Source organism: Mastigoproctus giganteus, chromosome 3 (genome assembly GCF_048544385.1).
Source record: "Mastigoproctus giganteus isolate SK-2022 chromosome 3, ASM4854438v1, whole genome shotgun sequence".
NCBI lineage: Eukaryota > Metazoa > Arthropoda > Arachnida > Uropygi > Thelyphonidae > Mastigoproctus > Mastigoproctus giganteus.
The window spans coordinates 819,845-836,730 of NC_143577.1; the positions used below are offsets into that span (position 1 = coordinate 819,845).

Below are 16,886 nucleotides of genomic sequence, written 5' to 3' on the forward strand. Positions count from 1 at the left end.
ATGTATTAATGACCTTGGTAAAACACCTCCCACCATTCCCAACACGCTCCATTCAATACCTTCTGTTGTCTTCCATCAAAAAGATGTCAGAAGGATTTTGACGGATCTTGATGCTAAGAAAGCTACAGATCCTGATGGTATTTCTCCACTAGTTCTCAAAACCTGTGCTCCTAAACTTACTCCTGTTCTTTGCCGCCTTTTTTCACTTTCTTATTCCAAAGGTGTTTTTCCTTCTGCTTGGAAATTTGCTCATATCCAGCCAGTTCTAAAAAAAGGGTGACAAATCCCTCCCATCCAATTATCTTCCCATTGCAATTACTTCTGCTCTTTCTAAAGTAATGGAGAAATTGATTAACTGCCAACTCTTAATCTACCTAGAAACCTTCCGTCTGATCAATGATCGCCAGAATGGATTCAATCAGTATCCATCCACTGTTGATATTCTGGCTTATGTTACCCATTTATGGACAGATTCAATGGAAAAGTTCGGTGAAACACAAGCAGTTGGTCTTGACATCTCAAAGGCTTTTGATCGTGTTTGGCATAAAGGACTTCTAAACAAGCTTTCATCTTATGGTTTGCCAACTGTGTTTTGTAATTGGTTATCCAGTTTTCTCCCCGATTGCTCACTGATGGTGATGGTAGATGGCTCTCTGTCTTCTAACTTCTCCACTCATGCTGGTATCCCTCAAGGTTCAGTTCTTTCCCCCACTCTTTTAGCATTAGTATTAGCATTAGCATTAGTAGAGGCATTTGATGCAAGAAAGCAAGCTTATGCAGCATCAGCCAAAAAAAAAAAAAAAAAAACCCACTTCCACTTCACCCCTCTGTTCGTTTAAAATACCTGTCCAGCTGAGCCTTAAACTTATTTAGGCTATCAACCTCCACTACAAGGGATGGAAGTCTGTTCCACCAACCAACCACCCGCTGGCTAAAGGCAAATTTCCGCACGTCTATCCTACAACATCTGTCTTTCCTCAATTTGAATTTATGCCCTCTCAGGTGATTTTTCTGAACTAGAGGAAGAATCCCATCAGCATTGAGCATGCTTAAACCATTCAAGGCTTTATACACCTCTATCAGATCACCTCGCTGGTGCCTAGTCTCCAGACACTGTAATTTGCAAAACTTAAGCCTTTCTTCGTAAGAGCACCCCTTTGTTCCATTCACTAATCTTGTTGCCCTTCTCTGTACTCGTTCCAGCAGCTCTACATCCTTCTTGAAATGAGGCCTCCAGACCTGTATACAGTACTCTAGGTGTGGCCTGACCATTGCCTTATACAATGGAATAATCACTTCCTTATCCCTGCTGGAAAAATTCCTGTATATCATTGACAATACTCCATGAGCTACTCTTGCAGCCCATCTGCACTGCTCAGAGAACTTCATATCTGCCTGCACAACCACCCCCAAGTCCCTTTCATTCTCTACCACGGTCAGTGTAGCACCACAGAGTTGATACGTTGCTCTGGGGTTGCTGTTTCCCATGTGTAGTACTTTATATTTGTCAATGTTAAACTTCATTTGCCACCTCTCAGCCCATTTGCTCAACCTTTCCAGATCCTGTTGCAGCAGCATAGTGTCAGTAGTGTCCTTGACAACCCTGCCAACCTTTGTATCGTCTGCAAACGTGGATATTAAGCTTGATATACCATCATCAATATCATTTATAAATATAGAAAACAATAATGGACCCAACACTGAGCCCCGGGGGACTCCACTAATAACATTAGTCCACGATGAGCAGTGTCCATTGATTACCACTCTCTGTCTTCTCCCCCTCAACCACCCCTTTATCCATAGCAGCAATTTGCCTCCAATGTCACACTGCTCCAATTTGTGTAGCAGTCTTCCATGTGCAACAGTATCAAAAGCCTTTCTAAGATCCAAGTATATAATATCAAAGTTATTCCCTGCATCCAGTTCTTTTGTGACTGCATCATAGTATCCAATCAAGTTGGTCAGGCAAGACTTCCCTTTAACAAAACCATGCTGTGTCTGAGCTATAACTGAAGTCTGGTCTAAATGATCCTGCAGTGCTTCTTTAACCAGTGCCTCCATTAATTTTCCTGGAACAGAAGTGAAGCTCACAGGTCTATAATTACTTGTGTCAGCCTTTGATCCTCCTTTGTGAATTGGGGTCACATTTGCACATTTCCAGTCTATGGGTACCTCCCCTGAGTCCAAGGAAGCTCTCATAATTATGGCTAAGGGTTTGCTTACTTCCTTTGCTGCCTCCTTTAATATAACTGGATAGATCCCATCCACCCTGGGTGCCTTTCTTGTGTTTATCTTCAACAGTTTCTCCTCCACTTTACTCCCAGTTATTTCAAGATTCCGTAGCTTACTGCTAGAGTTGAATACACCTCTGGCATTCGCCTTGCTGAATAACTCCTCATGTGTGAATGTTGATGCAAAATATTCATTTAGTTTGTTAGCTACCTGAGCAGGATCATCAACAGTTGACCCATCAATATCAAGTGGACCAATCTGATTCATCCCCTTCCTTCTAGAGTTTACATAAGTAAAGAACTCTTTGCTGTTTTTCTTTGCATCCCTTTCCAAGGATTTCTCGTAATCTGCCTTCGCCTGCCTAAACTCCTTTGTAACTTGGTTGCATATCAACTTGTATCTATCATAGGCTTCTGTGTCATGTGTTAATTTGTAAGTATCCCATGCATTTTTCTTCTCTGCCATATGCCTCATTAGTTCATCTGACATCCATTTTGGCCTAAACCTTGAACAATATTTCTTAGTTGGTATGTAAAGTCTAGTAGCTTCCAAGATAAGTTCTTTGAATGCTTCCCATTTTGAATTTGCTGTTGGTAACATCATCATTTGGTACCACTGTATAGAATTTAAATACTGTCTCAGTCCATCGTAGTCGCCTTTACAGAAGCAATAACCCTTCCCTTTACCCCTAATGGTAGTTACCTCTTTGAGTAAATCCCACTTCAGCACACTGTGATCACTGTCACCTAGTGGTTCATTTATCTGCAGATTCTTAATGCATGAAGAATCACTGCTGATAATCAAATCAAGAGTATTACTCTCTCTAGTTGCCTCCCGAACATGCTGATGTAGAAAACAATCATCCAATAAATCCACAAAATCCCTGCTAGTGTGTGAGTAACTAGCACCCAAATTCCAGTCAATATCTGGGAAATTAAAATCTCCCATTATAAGACTCTCTGATTTACTGGCCCACTCTATTTCCCTGTACAGTTCCTTATTATACTCATCAGTCATTAGGCCTGTAGCACACTCCTACTCTCAATTTTGATCTCCCAATGCTTATGTCACACCAAACTGACTCAACACTGCACTGTCCAGCGATGTCGACTGGCTTCACTTCCTTGGTTTTTATGTGTTTCTTAACTAATAGCATAACCCCTCCCCCCTTCCTATCCTGTCTATCCTTTCTGTAGACTTTGTACTCACCAAATTGCAGTTCTGCATCCCTTATATTTGTGTGACACCACGTCTCTGATATCCCAACAATATCTGCCTTTGATGTTTTGAGCAATACCTCAAATTCATCAAATTTATTTACTAAACTCCTAGCATTGGTGTACACGCAAGTATACCTGCACCTGTTTCTATTCTTAGCTACCCTAACACAACCCATGTGTTTACTTGTACCGCAATGGCTCCCAGCAGTCTCTGAAATACCATGCATCTTGTTTTTCAGGCTTCTGCTCATTCTAATAGAAGCAGTGCAAGAATCTCTTTCACCTCTGCCAGTGGCTACTGTCAATCTATTGGTCTTTGTCTCCCCCCAAGCTAGCAGTTTTCCGACCCACCTAACACTGCCTCGATAGCATCAGCAAATATTCTTGCACCCTTTCTATTTAAGTGTATCCCATCCCTGTAGAAGCAATCTCTCCTGTTAACAAGTACAGTCCAGGCTGAAAAAAAGTCTACCCCTTGAGCCTTGCACAATCTTTCCAAGGGCCGAATTGATCGACAAGGCTCTCATCATATACTCCCTCCTATCGTGTCTGGGCAGAATTGCAGACACTTTCAAATTCAACCCTAATTCTCGGCTTTTGTTCAACAGTGACCTGTATTTGTTAAGTAATTCTGCCGGTCTCCTACTCTTAATATTATTAGTGCCAACGTGTACAACTATATCACCTTTTGTACCCTTAAAAGATGATAATCGCTCTACAACGTCATCAACCTTTGCCCCTGGCAGACATACCCTGGTCCTGTTCCACCTATCTTTTTTACAAAGCATGTTCCCCGTTTCCCTGATAATAGAGTCACCAACAACTACTAGCTCCTTCGGGACCAGCGCATTCTGCCTTGGGGGGTTGCCTCTGTGTCACGCGATGGCCAAGTGCAAGCTCTGGCGTTGATGTGGGCAGCTGAGAGCTTGATGGGCCCCTCAATTTAGTTTCTTCGAGGGCATCCACCCTGTCCTTCAAGCTCTCATATAGGCCCACAAGAACGCCGAGTTGTTGCCTGATATCGATACACTCCTTGCATCGCGCACACACAAAGACATCCCCCTTGGCCGTATCATGTCCCGTACCTGATTGCTCTGCAAACATCAAGCAAACAGTGCATTTTATAAGGCTGTGAGTCAGAGGACAACTGCCCCCCTCAGTTCTGCTCTGAGCCACAGCACTTCCATTAGCTTGCGCCTTTTGCTTTGCTGCTCTGGTCTGTGAAATGATTCTATTAATTTATTAATTAATTATAATTAATTATGTTATGTTATTAATTACGTTAAATATAATTAATTATATTACGTTTGTAATCTAAGTCGTTATATGTATTTATTTAAACGTACAATTTAACTGCTAACGAAGTTCAACTAACGCTATCTAGTACGGTATATAACTATCGTATCACAAAGGCGGGAAAATTACGAACTGTAGCGGAGTTTTCCTCTTGTATATTAATGATCTTCTTCCATTGACTGGAAATCCTATCCATAGTTATGCTGATGATAGACATTGCATTCAACTTTCAGTTTTGAGAAACCTTGCCCTGCTCAATCAGCTTCAACTTCTCGAATATCCGCTACCAATTCCTTAAATGACGATCTCCAGGTAATTCTCCAGTGGGGCAAAGACAACGTAGTTGATTTCAATCCTTCTAAAACCTAGTCTTGTCTTATATGTCGCAAAAAGGATTCTTCTGCTCCTATGCTTATCTTTGGTGACACTCCGATTTCTAGGCAAAATGAGATATCTCATTTGGGGATTACCGTGACTTCTAATCTCTTTTGGCACAAGCACATTACAAATACTGCTTCCTCTGCATCTATAAAACTTGGTTTTCTCTTTTGCTCTCGGCATTACTTTTCTTCAAAAGAACTGTTCACTCTGTACAAATCGCAAATCCGCCCTAACATGGAATATTGTATCCACATCTTGGATGGTGCCCCGAAAACCTCTCTCAGGCTTCTGGATTGCATTCAGAAGAGGGCAGTTAGGTTAATTAATGATTCCTCTCTAACAGAGTCTCTCCTCTCTCTGTCTCATAGACGTTCTGTTTCTGCTGCATACCTTTTGTACCGATACTTCCAAGGGCACTGTTCTTCTGAATTGGCTTCTATAATTCCCGCTCACTCTTTCAAAACAATCCAAACACGTGCTGCCAACATCCATTTACTGTCCAACTTTAAACTGACAGAACCAACTTTTCATCTTCCTCGTTTATTCATTCAACTGCCATTTCCTGGAACAGCCTTCCTTCATACGTATTTCCTGAAAATTACAGTCTACAGAAGTTCAAGTCTAATGTCAACAAGTATTTTCTTTCATCTTCTCAACCTCCAACCCAAGCACGGTACTAAGTACTATAGGTTCTTATACCTCTCGCGGTTGGGGTTTTCATAAAAAATAAAAAAGGATGTGGTATGAATAAAAGGATGGATAAGTGGAAGAAGATTGGTTAAAGAAGCATTGCAGGATCATTTAGACAAGACTGCAATAATAATCAGACACAGCATTGGTTTGTTAAGGGAAAGTCTTGTCTGGTCTGACAGATTTTGGATACTGTGATGTAGCCACAAAGGAACTGGCTGCAAAAAATAATTTTGATATCATATACTTGGATTTCAAGAAAGCTTTTGATACTGTTGCACATGGAAGACTACTGTTCAAATTGGAGCAGTATGGCATTTAGGGCACATTGCTACAATGGATAAAATGATGGATGAGTGGAAGAAGACAGAGTGGTAATCAGTGAACACTGCTCTTCATAGACAAATATTATTAGTGGAGTTCCCCAGGGTTTGGTGTTGGGCCCATTGTTGTTTTGTATATTATCAATGATATTGATAAAGGTATATCAGGTTTAATGTCCATCTTCCAGCCAGATGATACAAAGGTTGGCAGGGTTATTAATGATAATAATGACAATATGCTACTGCAACAGGATCTAGAAAAGTTGGGTGGATGGGCTGAGAAGTGGCAATTGAAGTTTAACATTTACAATTGCAAAGCACTGCATATGTGTAGCAGTAACCCCAGAGAAACATACCAGCTGTGTGATACTACACTCAAGATGGTAGAGAATGAAAAAGATCTGGGGTTAATTGTGCAGTCAGATATGAAGTTTTCTGAGCAGTGCAGGCAGGCTGCAGAGCAGGTCATGGGGTCTTGTTAACGATATATAGAAATTTTGCTAGTAGGGAAAAGGACGTGATTATCCCTTTGTTTAAAGCAATGTTCAGGCCTCGTCTTGAGTACAGGTCTAGAGGCCTGATTTAGAAAGTATGTAGAGTTTCTAGGACAAGTACAGAGAATGGCAACAAGATTGGTGAGGTGAACGAAGGGGTCCTCTTACCAAGAAAACCTCTTAAAGTTCTGCAAACTGCAGCTTCTCGAGACTAGGCACCTGTGACGTGATCTGATTGAGGTGTATAAGGCCTTGAATGGTTCCAGCAGACTCATTTGATGGTATTATTCCTCTTGCTCAGATTATAAACCTGACAGAGTATAAATTCAAATTGAGGACAGGCTGTTGTAGAATATATGTACAGAAATTTGTCTTTAGCCACCGGGCAGTTGATTGCTATAAGAAACTTCCATTTGTCATTGTGGCAGTTGAAAGCTTAAATAAATTCATGGAAGAACTGGACAAATTTTTGGAGCGAATGGAAATGGGCAGTTTTTTTTTTTTTGGTCGTTGCTGTATAAGCTTGCTTTCTTGCATGATATGCCTATGCTAATGCTAAAGACAGAAAGTGGTTGCCAATTGGCACTTCTCTCTCTCTCTGTGGACATACGTAGCACCCACCAGTATTGCACTACTTTTGGTGGGTGTGAGATTTTCGGTGGTAATTACACCGGTACAGGATGACAGTTGACCCAGGCCTAGTGCTAGGGATGAGCATCAGGTAGCAGCTGCCCATGTGTTGGCTGCATTCTGGTGGCAAAGTGGCCTGATACAAACAAAACAACACACATTAATATTTACACACACACATACACTTACACTTTTTCAGGCCCATTATGTAGAGTTTCTGCACCATAGCAGAGTACAAAGGTGGAGATGGGCTAACACCTGAGCTAGCCCAATACAAGAACACACACACACACACACACACACACACACACACACACACACACACACACACACACACACACACACACACACACACACACACACACAACCTTGATTACTATTATATAAAATGGATATATATATATATTATAATGTGTATAAAAAAACTGTATATAATCTTGTACATAAATTGTATATAGGCAGTTCTCGCTTTACGAGTTTTTATTCCCAATCAACAAAATTGAAAATATGAACATTAATTGCAAAAAATGAATGTTAAACATTCATAAATGCTGCATTCCAAACCACGTGCATAGCTATACAATACAGTGTACCCCACTTTATGATATTAATCAGTTCCAGAGACAGCATTGTATCGTTAAAATATCGTAATGTTAACCCAATAACACGTTGTTTTTTGGTAATTCGTTTCAAGAACTCGGAAGTTGAAATTTTCACTGTATAACTAAGCTATTTCTCTCTCTAAAATGTCATTTTTAAGGTCATGAGCATGGTTTGTAAATTGTATTAGTTACCAATTAAAATCCTTAAAATGCACTAGACTTTCATTGTTATATGTTCCGTTATAAGAATCAATTTTAAATGCCTTTGTGATATTTTTCTAAAGCACATTTCTGAAGGTCACGACCATAAAACAATAAAAACAATTTGCACTTTCCGGTTTATTATGCTTTTCTGTTACTGCAAGCAATTATAAACAGGTAGTAAACTCGATGATCTTGCATTTGCGAAAATACCAATAGCTGGAATTGTGTGGTTTTTTATGTTATTAGGTTGTTGTTTTATTTGGTGTTTAGGAGCATTAGCAACTAAGGCCATATTGCTCCGGGGATATGCGGTGGTCATTTCCTGACCTTTCCGCATCCTCCGTATTTGGTGGTCACGGGCTGAAACCCCCAGTCTGATCAAGAAGTGTGTGCAACGCACTGCTGCTCCCGCCCACCTGGCTACGGAGGCGCCACGTTATTAGGTGAAATGTGTTTCCCCTTTACCGAAATCTTCAATCGTATAAAGAACATAAATAAATTTTCAGAATCTTCTCTTCACTCTTTTTTTTTTTTTAAGCTTTAAACTTGTTACTCCACGCGAATCATGTTAGTTGCAATTTTCGTGTGCCTCTAAAAATACAATCGTGAAATTTATAATTAAAAGAGAAGATTATCTTGGAAACAAACGCCTCTTGAAACATTTCTGAAGACGACGACTCCTTGTGCAACAAACCAACGAGTGCCAAGCCAATAATGAGTGATCAATGAATGTGCATTTAGTCGATGATGATGAAGAATAAACATTCTTTAACATTTTTAAGTCGTAAATAATTTCTCTATTATTATAATTTGCTTGATTTTACAGGCTACATTTTCATTTCTTTCGATAAATCAGTCATTGTTTAAACATAAACTAATTAGCTAAAACTAATTTCATTGTTGAGAACGTGTCCCATATTTTTAACCTTATGTCTATGGGAAATAAATTCCCGCTTTACGAGCGTGCACTAGGAACGAATTAACTCGTAAAATCGAGAACTACCTGTATATATCATGAGAATGTACATAAAATTGTGTGTAAATAAATGGAATGGAAATGTGGACAAACGTTATTAGCAGTGTTCTCCAGGTTTCAGTGCTTGGCCCATTGTTGTTTTTGATATTAATGAAGGTATATCAGGCTTACTGTCGCAGATGATACAAAGGTTGGCAGGATTCTTAACAACAGTAATCAGGCTGATCTACTGCAGGAAAATTAGATCGACTGGCTGAGAAATGGCAGTTAAAGGTTAACACTGACAAATGTAAGGTACTGCATATGGGAAGCAGTAATCCCAGAGTAACTTATCAATTTGTGGTATTGCTCTCAGTGTAGTGAAAAATAAAAAGATCTGGGGGTAATTGTGAAATCAGATATGAAATTCTCTGAGTAGTGTAGACATGTTTGTTTTGTTTTGTTTTGTTTGTTATTTGGTTTTTAGGAGCATTAGCAACTAAGGCCATATTGCTCCGAGGATATGCGGTGGTCATTCCCTGACCTCTCCGCATCCTCCGTATTTGGTGGTCACGGGCTAGAAGACATGTTTGTAGGGGGCTTTTGTCAATGCCAAACAGAAAAGGTTGCTAGCAGGAATAAGGAAGTGATTATCCTATTATACAAGGCCATGATTAGGCTGCAACTTGAGTACTGTTCTTGAGTTCTGGAGGCTGCACTTTAGGAAAGATGTAGATCTGCTGGAAGGAGTGCAGCAAATGGCAACCAGATTGGTGAAAGGGACAAAAAGGTTTTACCAGAAAGGCTTCAGTTTTGCAAATTTCAGCATTTATAGACAATTAGATCTCCCCTGTGGGATCTAATTGAGGTGATTAAGGCCTTGAATAGATTAGATAAGCTAAATATTGACAACATTCTTCCTCTTGCTGCAAATACACACAATAATGTATGTATTAACCCAAAATGAAGAATGCCAAAAACTTAAATATTAATGGCACTCTTACTCTTTCTGAGAGTAAGAATGCCATTATTTCACGAGGGGGGGGGGGGCATAAATTGAAGTTGAAGAGGGATAGCTATAGAATAAATGTGCCGAAATTTGCTTTAGCCAGAGGGTGATTGATTGTTGGAACAGACTTCCATCTGTTGTGGAAGTGGATGGTTTGAATAAATTCAATAAAGAAGTAGACAAATTCTTGGAGAGTATGGATGGGTGAAGTGTGTGTGTGTTTTTTTTTTTTTTTTAATTGGCTGATGCTATATAAGTTTGTTTTCTTGCATCATTTGCCACTTCTATTTAAGTATTAGTGATGCAAGAAGATTTGCTGATGCTATCAGAGGCAGTGTTATCTGGGTCATAAAACAGGCAGCTTGGTGAGATAGAGAGACTAATAGCCACAGGCAGAGGTGAAAGTGATTTCTGCATTGCTTTTATTCCCAACAATTTAGTTGTTGGGAAACCTTGTGGAACAAGAAAATACTTGTGATAAATACTTGAATACAAGATAATACAAGAAAATACTTGAGCTGTGTTAGGGCTACTAACAATAAAATCTTTTGTAGGTATTCTTGTATGTACATTAGTGTTAGAAGAGCAGTAAATAAATTTTATGAATTTTAAGTGTTGATTAATTCACCATATGCAGAAATTCTGCAGGTATTAGAGCCATTATATTACTCAGATCTGCACATCTATTCAGGGATTCAGAATTTGAATATGGGGATTACAGTGTGTACAGAAAGGACAGGAGAAAGGGGGGAATTATGCTCTCAATTAAGAAGCACATAAATTCTAAGGTTATGCATCCAGTGAACATGGGTGGCTTATGCAATGTTGAGTCAGTTTGGTATTTATATTTATATCCCCTGAGGCTAATTTATGAGGGAATTTATATTGCCTCAGGCTACCAATCTTGGCAAGAGGAAGAATCTTATCAGCATTGAGCTTGCTCAAACCATTCAAGTCCTTATACATCTCAATCAGATCATCACCTGGGTGCCTAGTTTCCAGACGCTGCAATTTGCAGGATTAAGCCTTCTTTTAGTAAGATGTCATTATCACTGGGAAAACAAAAGGGAGGGTAAGAATGTGTTATTAGCCTAATGACCATGATGAGTATAATGAAAAACCTACAGACATAGTGGGCCAGTAAATCATAATGTCTTATAATAAGGGACTTTTAACTTTCCAGATATTGACTGAACCTTGTGGGTTGGTCACTCACACAGTAGCAAGACTTTTCTGGATATACTAGATGTTTCCTACAACAGCATGTTAATGCAAGGATGGTTAATACGCATTAAGAGTCTGCTGATAAAAAAAGACCCACTAGGAACAGTGATCCCAATGTTTTGATGTGATATTTATTAAAGATGTAACTCCTGTCAAAGGCAAGAGAAGGGGCTTTAGCTTTTGTAAAGGTGACCACAGCAATCTCAGACAGTTTTTAAATTCCATGTAGAGGTAACAACTGATGAAGTTACCAACAACATATTGTAAATGGGATGCATTCAGGGATGCATTTATTGTAGAAGATACTAGGATTTTTATACTGTTCATCCTAAATAGATGTCAGATGAACCGATGAGAGAAACTTGTGGAAGTGAAGAATAATGCATGGGATGCATATAAATTATTAGGTGAAACAAATGCCTACAACAGATATAAACTAGTCTGCATTAAAATCCACAAAGGAGGTTAGACAAGTTAAGGCAGATTATGAAAAGTCGCTGGAAAAGAATATGAAGAAAAGTGGCAAAGACAGGGGTTGAATCACTTTGGTCCACTTGACAGCAATGTTTTAAGTGTTGATAATCCTTCTCAGGTTGCTGAAAAACTGAATGGGTATTTTACATTACACATATGGAATTTATTTTTTAGGGTTGGGAATGCTAGAATTTAGTCAAATTCTGGAGAGGAAGGTGAATGATTTTGTGATAACTGAGAGAAAGTGGAGGAGAAATTGATCTGTTTTGTTGCAGGAGGTATCAGAGAGGTACACAAATCTTTAACCATAATTATGAGAGCATCCCTGGATACAGCTGAGGTCCATGTGTACTGTAGATGTGCAAATATCCTCCAATAACAACGGGGGATCAAAGGGAGACAAAATTATAAACCTGTTAGCTAAATATGTTTCAAAACAATCACTGGTTAAAAAAGTAATGCAGGATCTCCTAGACAGGAATGCAGTTATAATTTAGTCAGAGCATGTGTTTAAGGGAAGATCTTGTGTGACCAATTTGATTGGATACTGTATTGCATTGACAAAGGAACTGGATGAAAAAAATAATTTTTACATTATATATTTAGACATCAGAAAAGTTTTTTAAACTCTTGTGCATAAAAGACTGCCATACAAATTGGAACATTGTGAGATTAATGACACGCTACTGCTATGGATAAAGAGATGGTTCAGTGGGAGAAGAAAGAGAGTGGTTATCAGTGGGCACTGCTCTTCTTGAACTAATACTATTAGTGGAGACACACAGGGTTCAGTGATTGGCCCATTATCGTTTTGTTTTCTGTACTTTTTAATGATATTGATGAAGGTATATCTGGTGTAATGCTAAGTTTTCAAGTAATATGAAAATTGGAAGGGTAGATAATCACATAGTAATCACGGTATGTAATCAACAAGATATAGGCAGATAGGTTGAGAAGTTGCAGATTAATTTGGGATTATTTCTACCCATACTTCATATGGGTAGAAATAATCCCAGATCAATGTACCAGCCATGTGGTACCATAATCAGGATAGTGGAGAATGAAAAAGATGTGGGGGTAATTGTCCAGTCAGATATGAAGTTCTCGGTGTAGTGCCAAGACAGCTCATGGTATATAGGAATTTTTCCAGGTGGGAAATTGAGATGATTACCCATTGTACAAGGCAATAGGTAAGCCACATCTTGAGTGCTACATACAGGTCTGGAAGGCCTCATTTTAGGGAGGACATAGATCTGTTGTTGGAATGTATGCAGAGAAAAATAACAAGATTGGTGAGGGGAGCAGATGGGTGCTCTTACCGGGAAAGGCGCCTCCGTAGCCAGGTGGGAAGGAACAGCAGTGTGTAGCACACGCTTCTTGATTAGACCGGGGTTCGAGCCCGTCACCACCAAATACGGAGGATGCGGAAAGGTCAGGGAATGACCACTGCATATCCCGGAACAATATGGCCTTAGTTGCTAATGCTCCTAAAAACTCAATAACAATCTTACCGGGAAAGGTTTCAGTTCTGCAAATTGCAGTGTCTGGAGACTAGCTGGATGCAAAATCCCCCTCCCCCATTTTTTTTTTGCTGATGGTGTATAGACTTGCTTTCGTGCATCATTTTCCACTACTACTAGTAATAATAGAAGTTATAATAAATTTCTATTAACAGTGCATTTTTAATATTCAGTTTGCTTTATCAGATTTCTAAATGATGAAATATTAAATTAAATATATATATATATATATATATTTTTTTTTCCCCTTCAGATTTTTTGCAAAAATGATGAAGCACACGCCATCTTCAGCTGAGCTGGACTGTCTTTTAAATGGAATGAAATGCTTACCAAGAGTTTTTTAAATTTATTCTATCCACTTCATTGATGTAATTACAATTTATGATTTTATTTAAACTCCTTTCTTTTGGATCTGTTCTGCTCTGTTAAGATTCTAAACATATTCTATCATAATTATTGTATCAATTTATTTATATATTTAGAAGTGAAATGTATTTAATACCATTTCAAGAACATAATGATAAAAACATTTTAAGTAAATTCCACAAGAATAAAAAAAATAGATAATTCAGTCTATTTTCATTGAGGCCTATATGAATAGGAAATCAAGACTGTTGGATCAATTTTTTTGCAGAACAGATGGAGGCTTTTTTGGAAATTATTTGATATTTATTAAACAAGGGGCTGCCTCCATAGCCGAGTGGGAGTGCAGTAGCACATGCTCGAGTAGACTGGGGTTCAAGCTTCTGACTGATAAATACGGTTGATCTGCCAACCCGCACTTGACCAGCGTGGCAGATATGGTCCATTTCGCTCACCATGAATGGTTGAGGAGGCTTCCATCCTGCAGTGGGTTGATAATGGCTGTAGTTTACTTTACTTTTTATTTTTAAACAAGACATATGTTCAGTTAATGGAAAAAAAATTTGGCTGTTGCAGCTAAGGTCTGCAGCTTCCTTGCTCCATATTGCTAATACCAATTTCACAACAACTGATTTAGTCTATTGCAAAATAGATTGACCAAACTAATTTTACTATAACTTGTTGATCTTTGTGGATGTTTTCTGCAACCAAACCTCACTTTTAAGTTCATATTGCATTGGATAAAAAAATCTTTCACAGAAAAAAACACTGATCATTAGTGTATTCCATCTTGCTTACAGAATTTTCCTGGTAGAGCATATCACTGAATGGTAAAAAACTTCCATATCTTACGTATTTAATAACCAAAACTTGCCCAATGCCAACTTAATCTCAAAACAGAAGGCATTTTAAACTGTTGCATTTTTCCTTGATGGTCTTTTATATGATTAAAATTATTCTTGCATCCACTTCTGTAGGGACAACTTTGCAGCACTAATTGGAATTAGCAGACATGATTTTTCCCTGATACTGAACTGCAATTATTCACATCAGCATTTAAATGAATTTGAAGTGCTTGTCAAGTCATCAAATACAGACATTATAGGGATGTCAGAGACATGGTATCACTCAGATATAAAGTATGCGGAACTTGAATTACAATATGTACAGAAAGGTTTAATAAGATAAAATCAATGATCCAATGCACCACGGAACTGGAGCCCCTCGGACCCCTAAAAACTTTTGTCCAAAGGCTTAAATTATAATTTACCTCCCCACAATTTCCTTAAGAAACAACTCGTTATAGATGTCGAATTTGGATTTTGAAATGTTCTGCAGAAATAACAAAAGCATTCAACAGATTAACAAGATAGTGAATAACCCTAAAAGCCCGCTCCTTTCTGTTTAATTTGGGCAGGTGCGGGCTTTTAGGGTTATTCGCTATCTGGTTAATCTGTTGAATGATTTTGTTATTTCTGCAGAACGTTTCAAAATCCAAATTCGACATCTATAACGAGTTGTTTCTTAAGGAAATTGTGGGGAGGTAAATTGTAATTTAAGCCTTTGGACAAAAGTTTTTAGGGGTCTGAGGGCCTCCAGTTCCATGGTGCATTGGATCATTGATTTTATCTTCAAGTTTGAGAAATTTATCTCAAAATTATTTCAAAATTTATCTCAAACTAGGTAAATTATTTACCTAGTTAATTCAGCAACAGAGAATATCAGGTCATCATAGAGGTAATTGCTCCTTTTCTTAACTAATTAGAGTGAAATGTATTGGCTCTTACAATTCTATCTCAATGAATTGTGGTCTTGGGGAGGGAGAACATAAGCAAACCTTCCCTTTATTTTGAAATTTCATTCTTTTGAGAAAAGTAATATCTGTGTTTTATTTAATGCAGTTTTTGCACATACATTCACACCATCCTGAGTTTAGGACAATTTTAAATGGTCATTATAAATTAATTGAATGCTTAATAATTCTGAAAGGAAACATTTTTTCCCCTTATTTTAGACTCAGATATGTCCCAGAATTTTTTGCACATACTTTTGAAATGCCTCATATTTTCTAACACAATAACAATCAAAATATAAATAAAATTCTGTTGCAAAGAAAATTTTAAATATAACATCTGTAAACATTTGTGATTCTTTAGAATAATGGAATGAAATAAGGCCACTTGAAATTTGTGCATAAGATGAAATTAATCAATATCCTGTGTATATTTTTACTTATTAAAGACTGTACAATTGGAGAAATAATTTTTACATTTTTTCTATTTTCTTTAAAAAAAAAAATTCATTATTCTCGAACAAAGATAGGTGAAGACTATTTCATAGGAATGAAATGCACTTATCACTGGTGTGCACCAACATCCTGGTAGCCTATCTTCATAGAGAAAACTGTTCACATCCTTTTCTTCTATGATTAATGAAAATCTCCATAACGGCTTAAGAAAGGCAAGAATTTATTGCTATTTATAATAGAGATCCTATTTGAGTACTTTATACATAGAAAACCCACTGCTATCGCAGAGCAAAGCTAGTTCATTACTTAAAACATCAGTCCCCTTGTTTTAGTGATATCTAAAGAAGCAAGACAAAGTTTAGACATGCTGTTAGGTGTAAGAGTCATCAGTACAAGTTGAATTCAACACGATTTACTTTTGGTTACAGATGTTCGATGTGCAGAATGAGATTTCACGAAGCCATTTCGATGTTGCATCTGGTATCGCTCTCGAATATCCGATAGCATCATAATAAGGTGGTTATTTGCTGCATCCAAAGACTGGATTTTTTTTTCTTGTGCTTCGATGACCTTCTGTTTTGAGACAATCATATCTTGCATTTCTTGTTGTTCTTTCCACAGTTCTTCTTCTACACTAATTAATCTGAAAAAAAATATATATATTAACTACATTATTTTAAAGTATAAATATATTCTAAATAAACAGTTTTCATATATAATATCCTTGGCCCTATTCACTATTTCCATTCCTGTGGCTGCTAGTTTTAAAATAATGTTGAAAGCAATTATGAACTTAGATTTGTTTTTTTAATAGTGTCCCTTCCTTGTATCTATTATACATTTGTATGGTCTTGTACTGTATGTTACTACCCTGACTCACCTTTTTTTTATTTTATAGTAAGGCATCGGTTATCTGCATCAATCAAGAAAGTGGACACTAATGCATCCGCATGTGCTGTACATATACATGTTAAAATGTCTTAATAATAAAACACTTAATTTGTTTTGTTCAGCAATATCA

The 16,886-nt window shown here is 37.8% G+C and overlaps 2 protein-coding genes across 7 annotated transcripts in view; one reads left to right on the plus strand and one right to left on the minus strand.

Annotated features, from left to right (window-relative positions):
* LOC150087600 (uncharacterized) overlaps positions 1 to 16,886 on the plus strand; it is a 268,271-nt gene that overhangs the window by 227,986 nt on the left and 23,399 nt on the right. For 2 of the 4 annotated variants that reach the window (XM_090369160.1, XM_090369163.1), the window contains one exon: positions 13,508 to 13,622. The exons of 1 other annotated variant lie outside the window; for it this stretch is intronic. In XM_090369160.1, the coding sequence (XP_090225286.1) occupies positions 13,508 to 13,549 (42 nt within the window). In that variant the 3' untranslated portion in view covers positions 13,550 to 13,622. Of the gene's footprint in view, positions 1 to 13,507; positions 13,623 to 16,763; positions 16,868 to 16,886 lie in introns of those variants that run through there. One more of the 4 variants, XM_090369162.1, reaches the window with a different exon arrangement.
* Positions 16,074 to 16,886, minus strand: part of LOC150087601 (ras GTPase-activating protein nGAP-like) — a 604,257-nt gene continuing 603,444 nt past the window's right edge. For all 3 annotated transcript variants that reach the window (XM_090369159.1, XM_090369157.1, XM_090369158.1), the window contains one exon: positions 16,074 to 16,508. In XM_090369159.1, the coding sequence (XP_090225285.1) occupies positions 16,268 to 16,508 (241 nt within the window). In that variant the 3' untranslated portion in view covers positions 16,074 to 16,267. The remainder of the gene's footprint in view (positions 16,509 to 16,886) is intronic.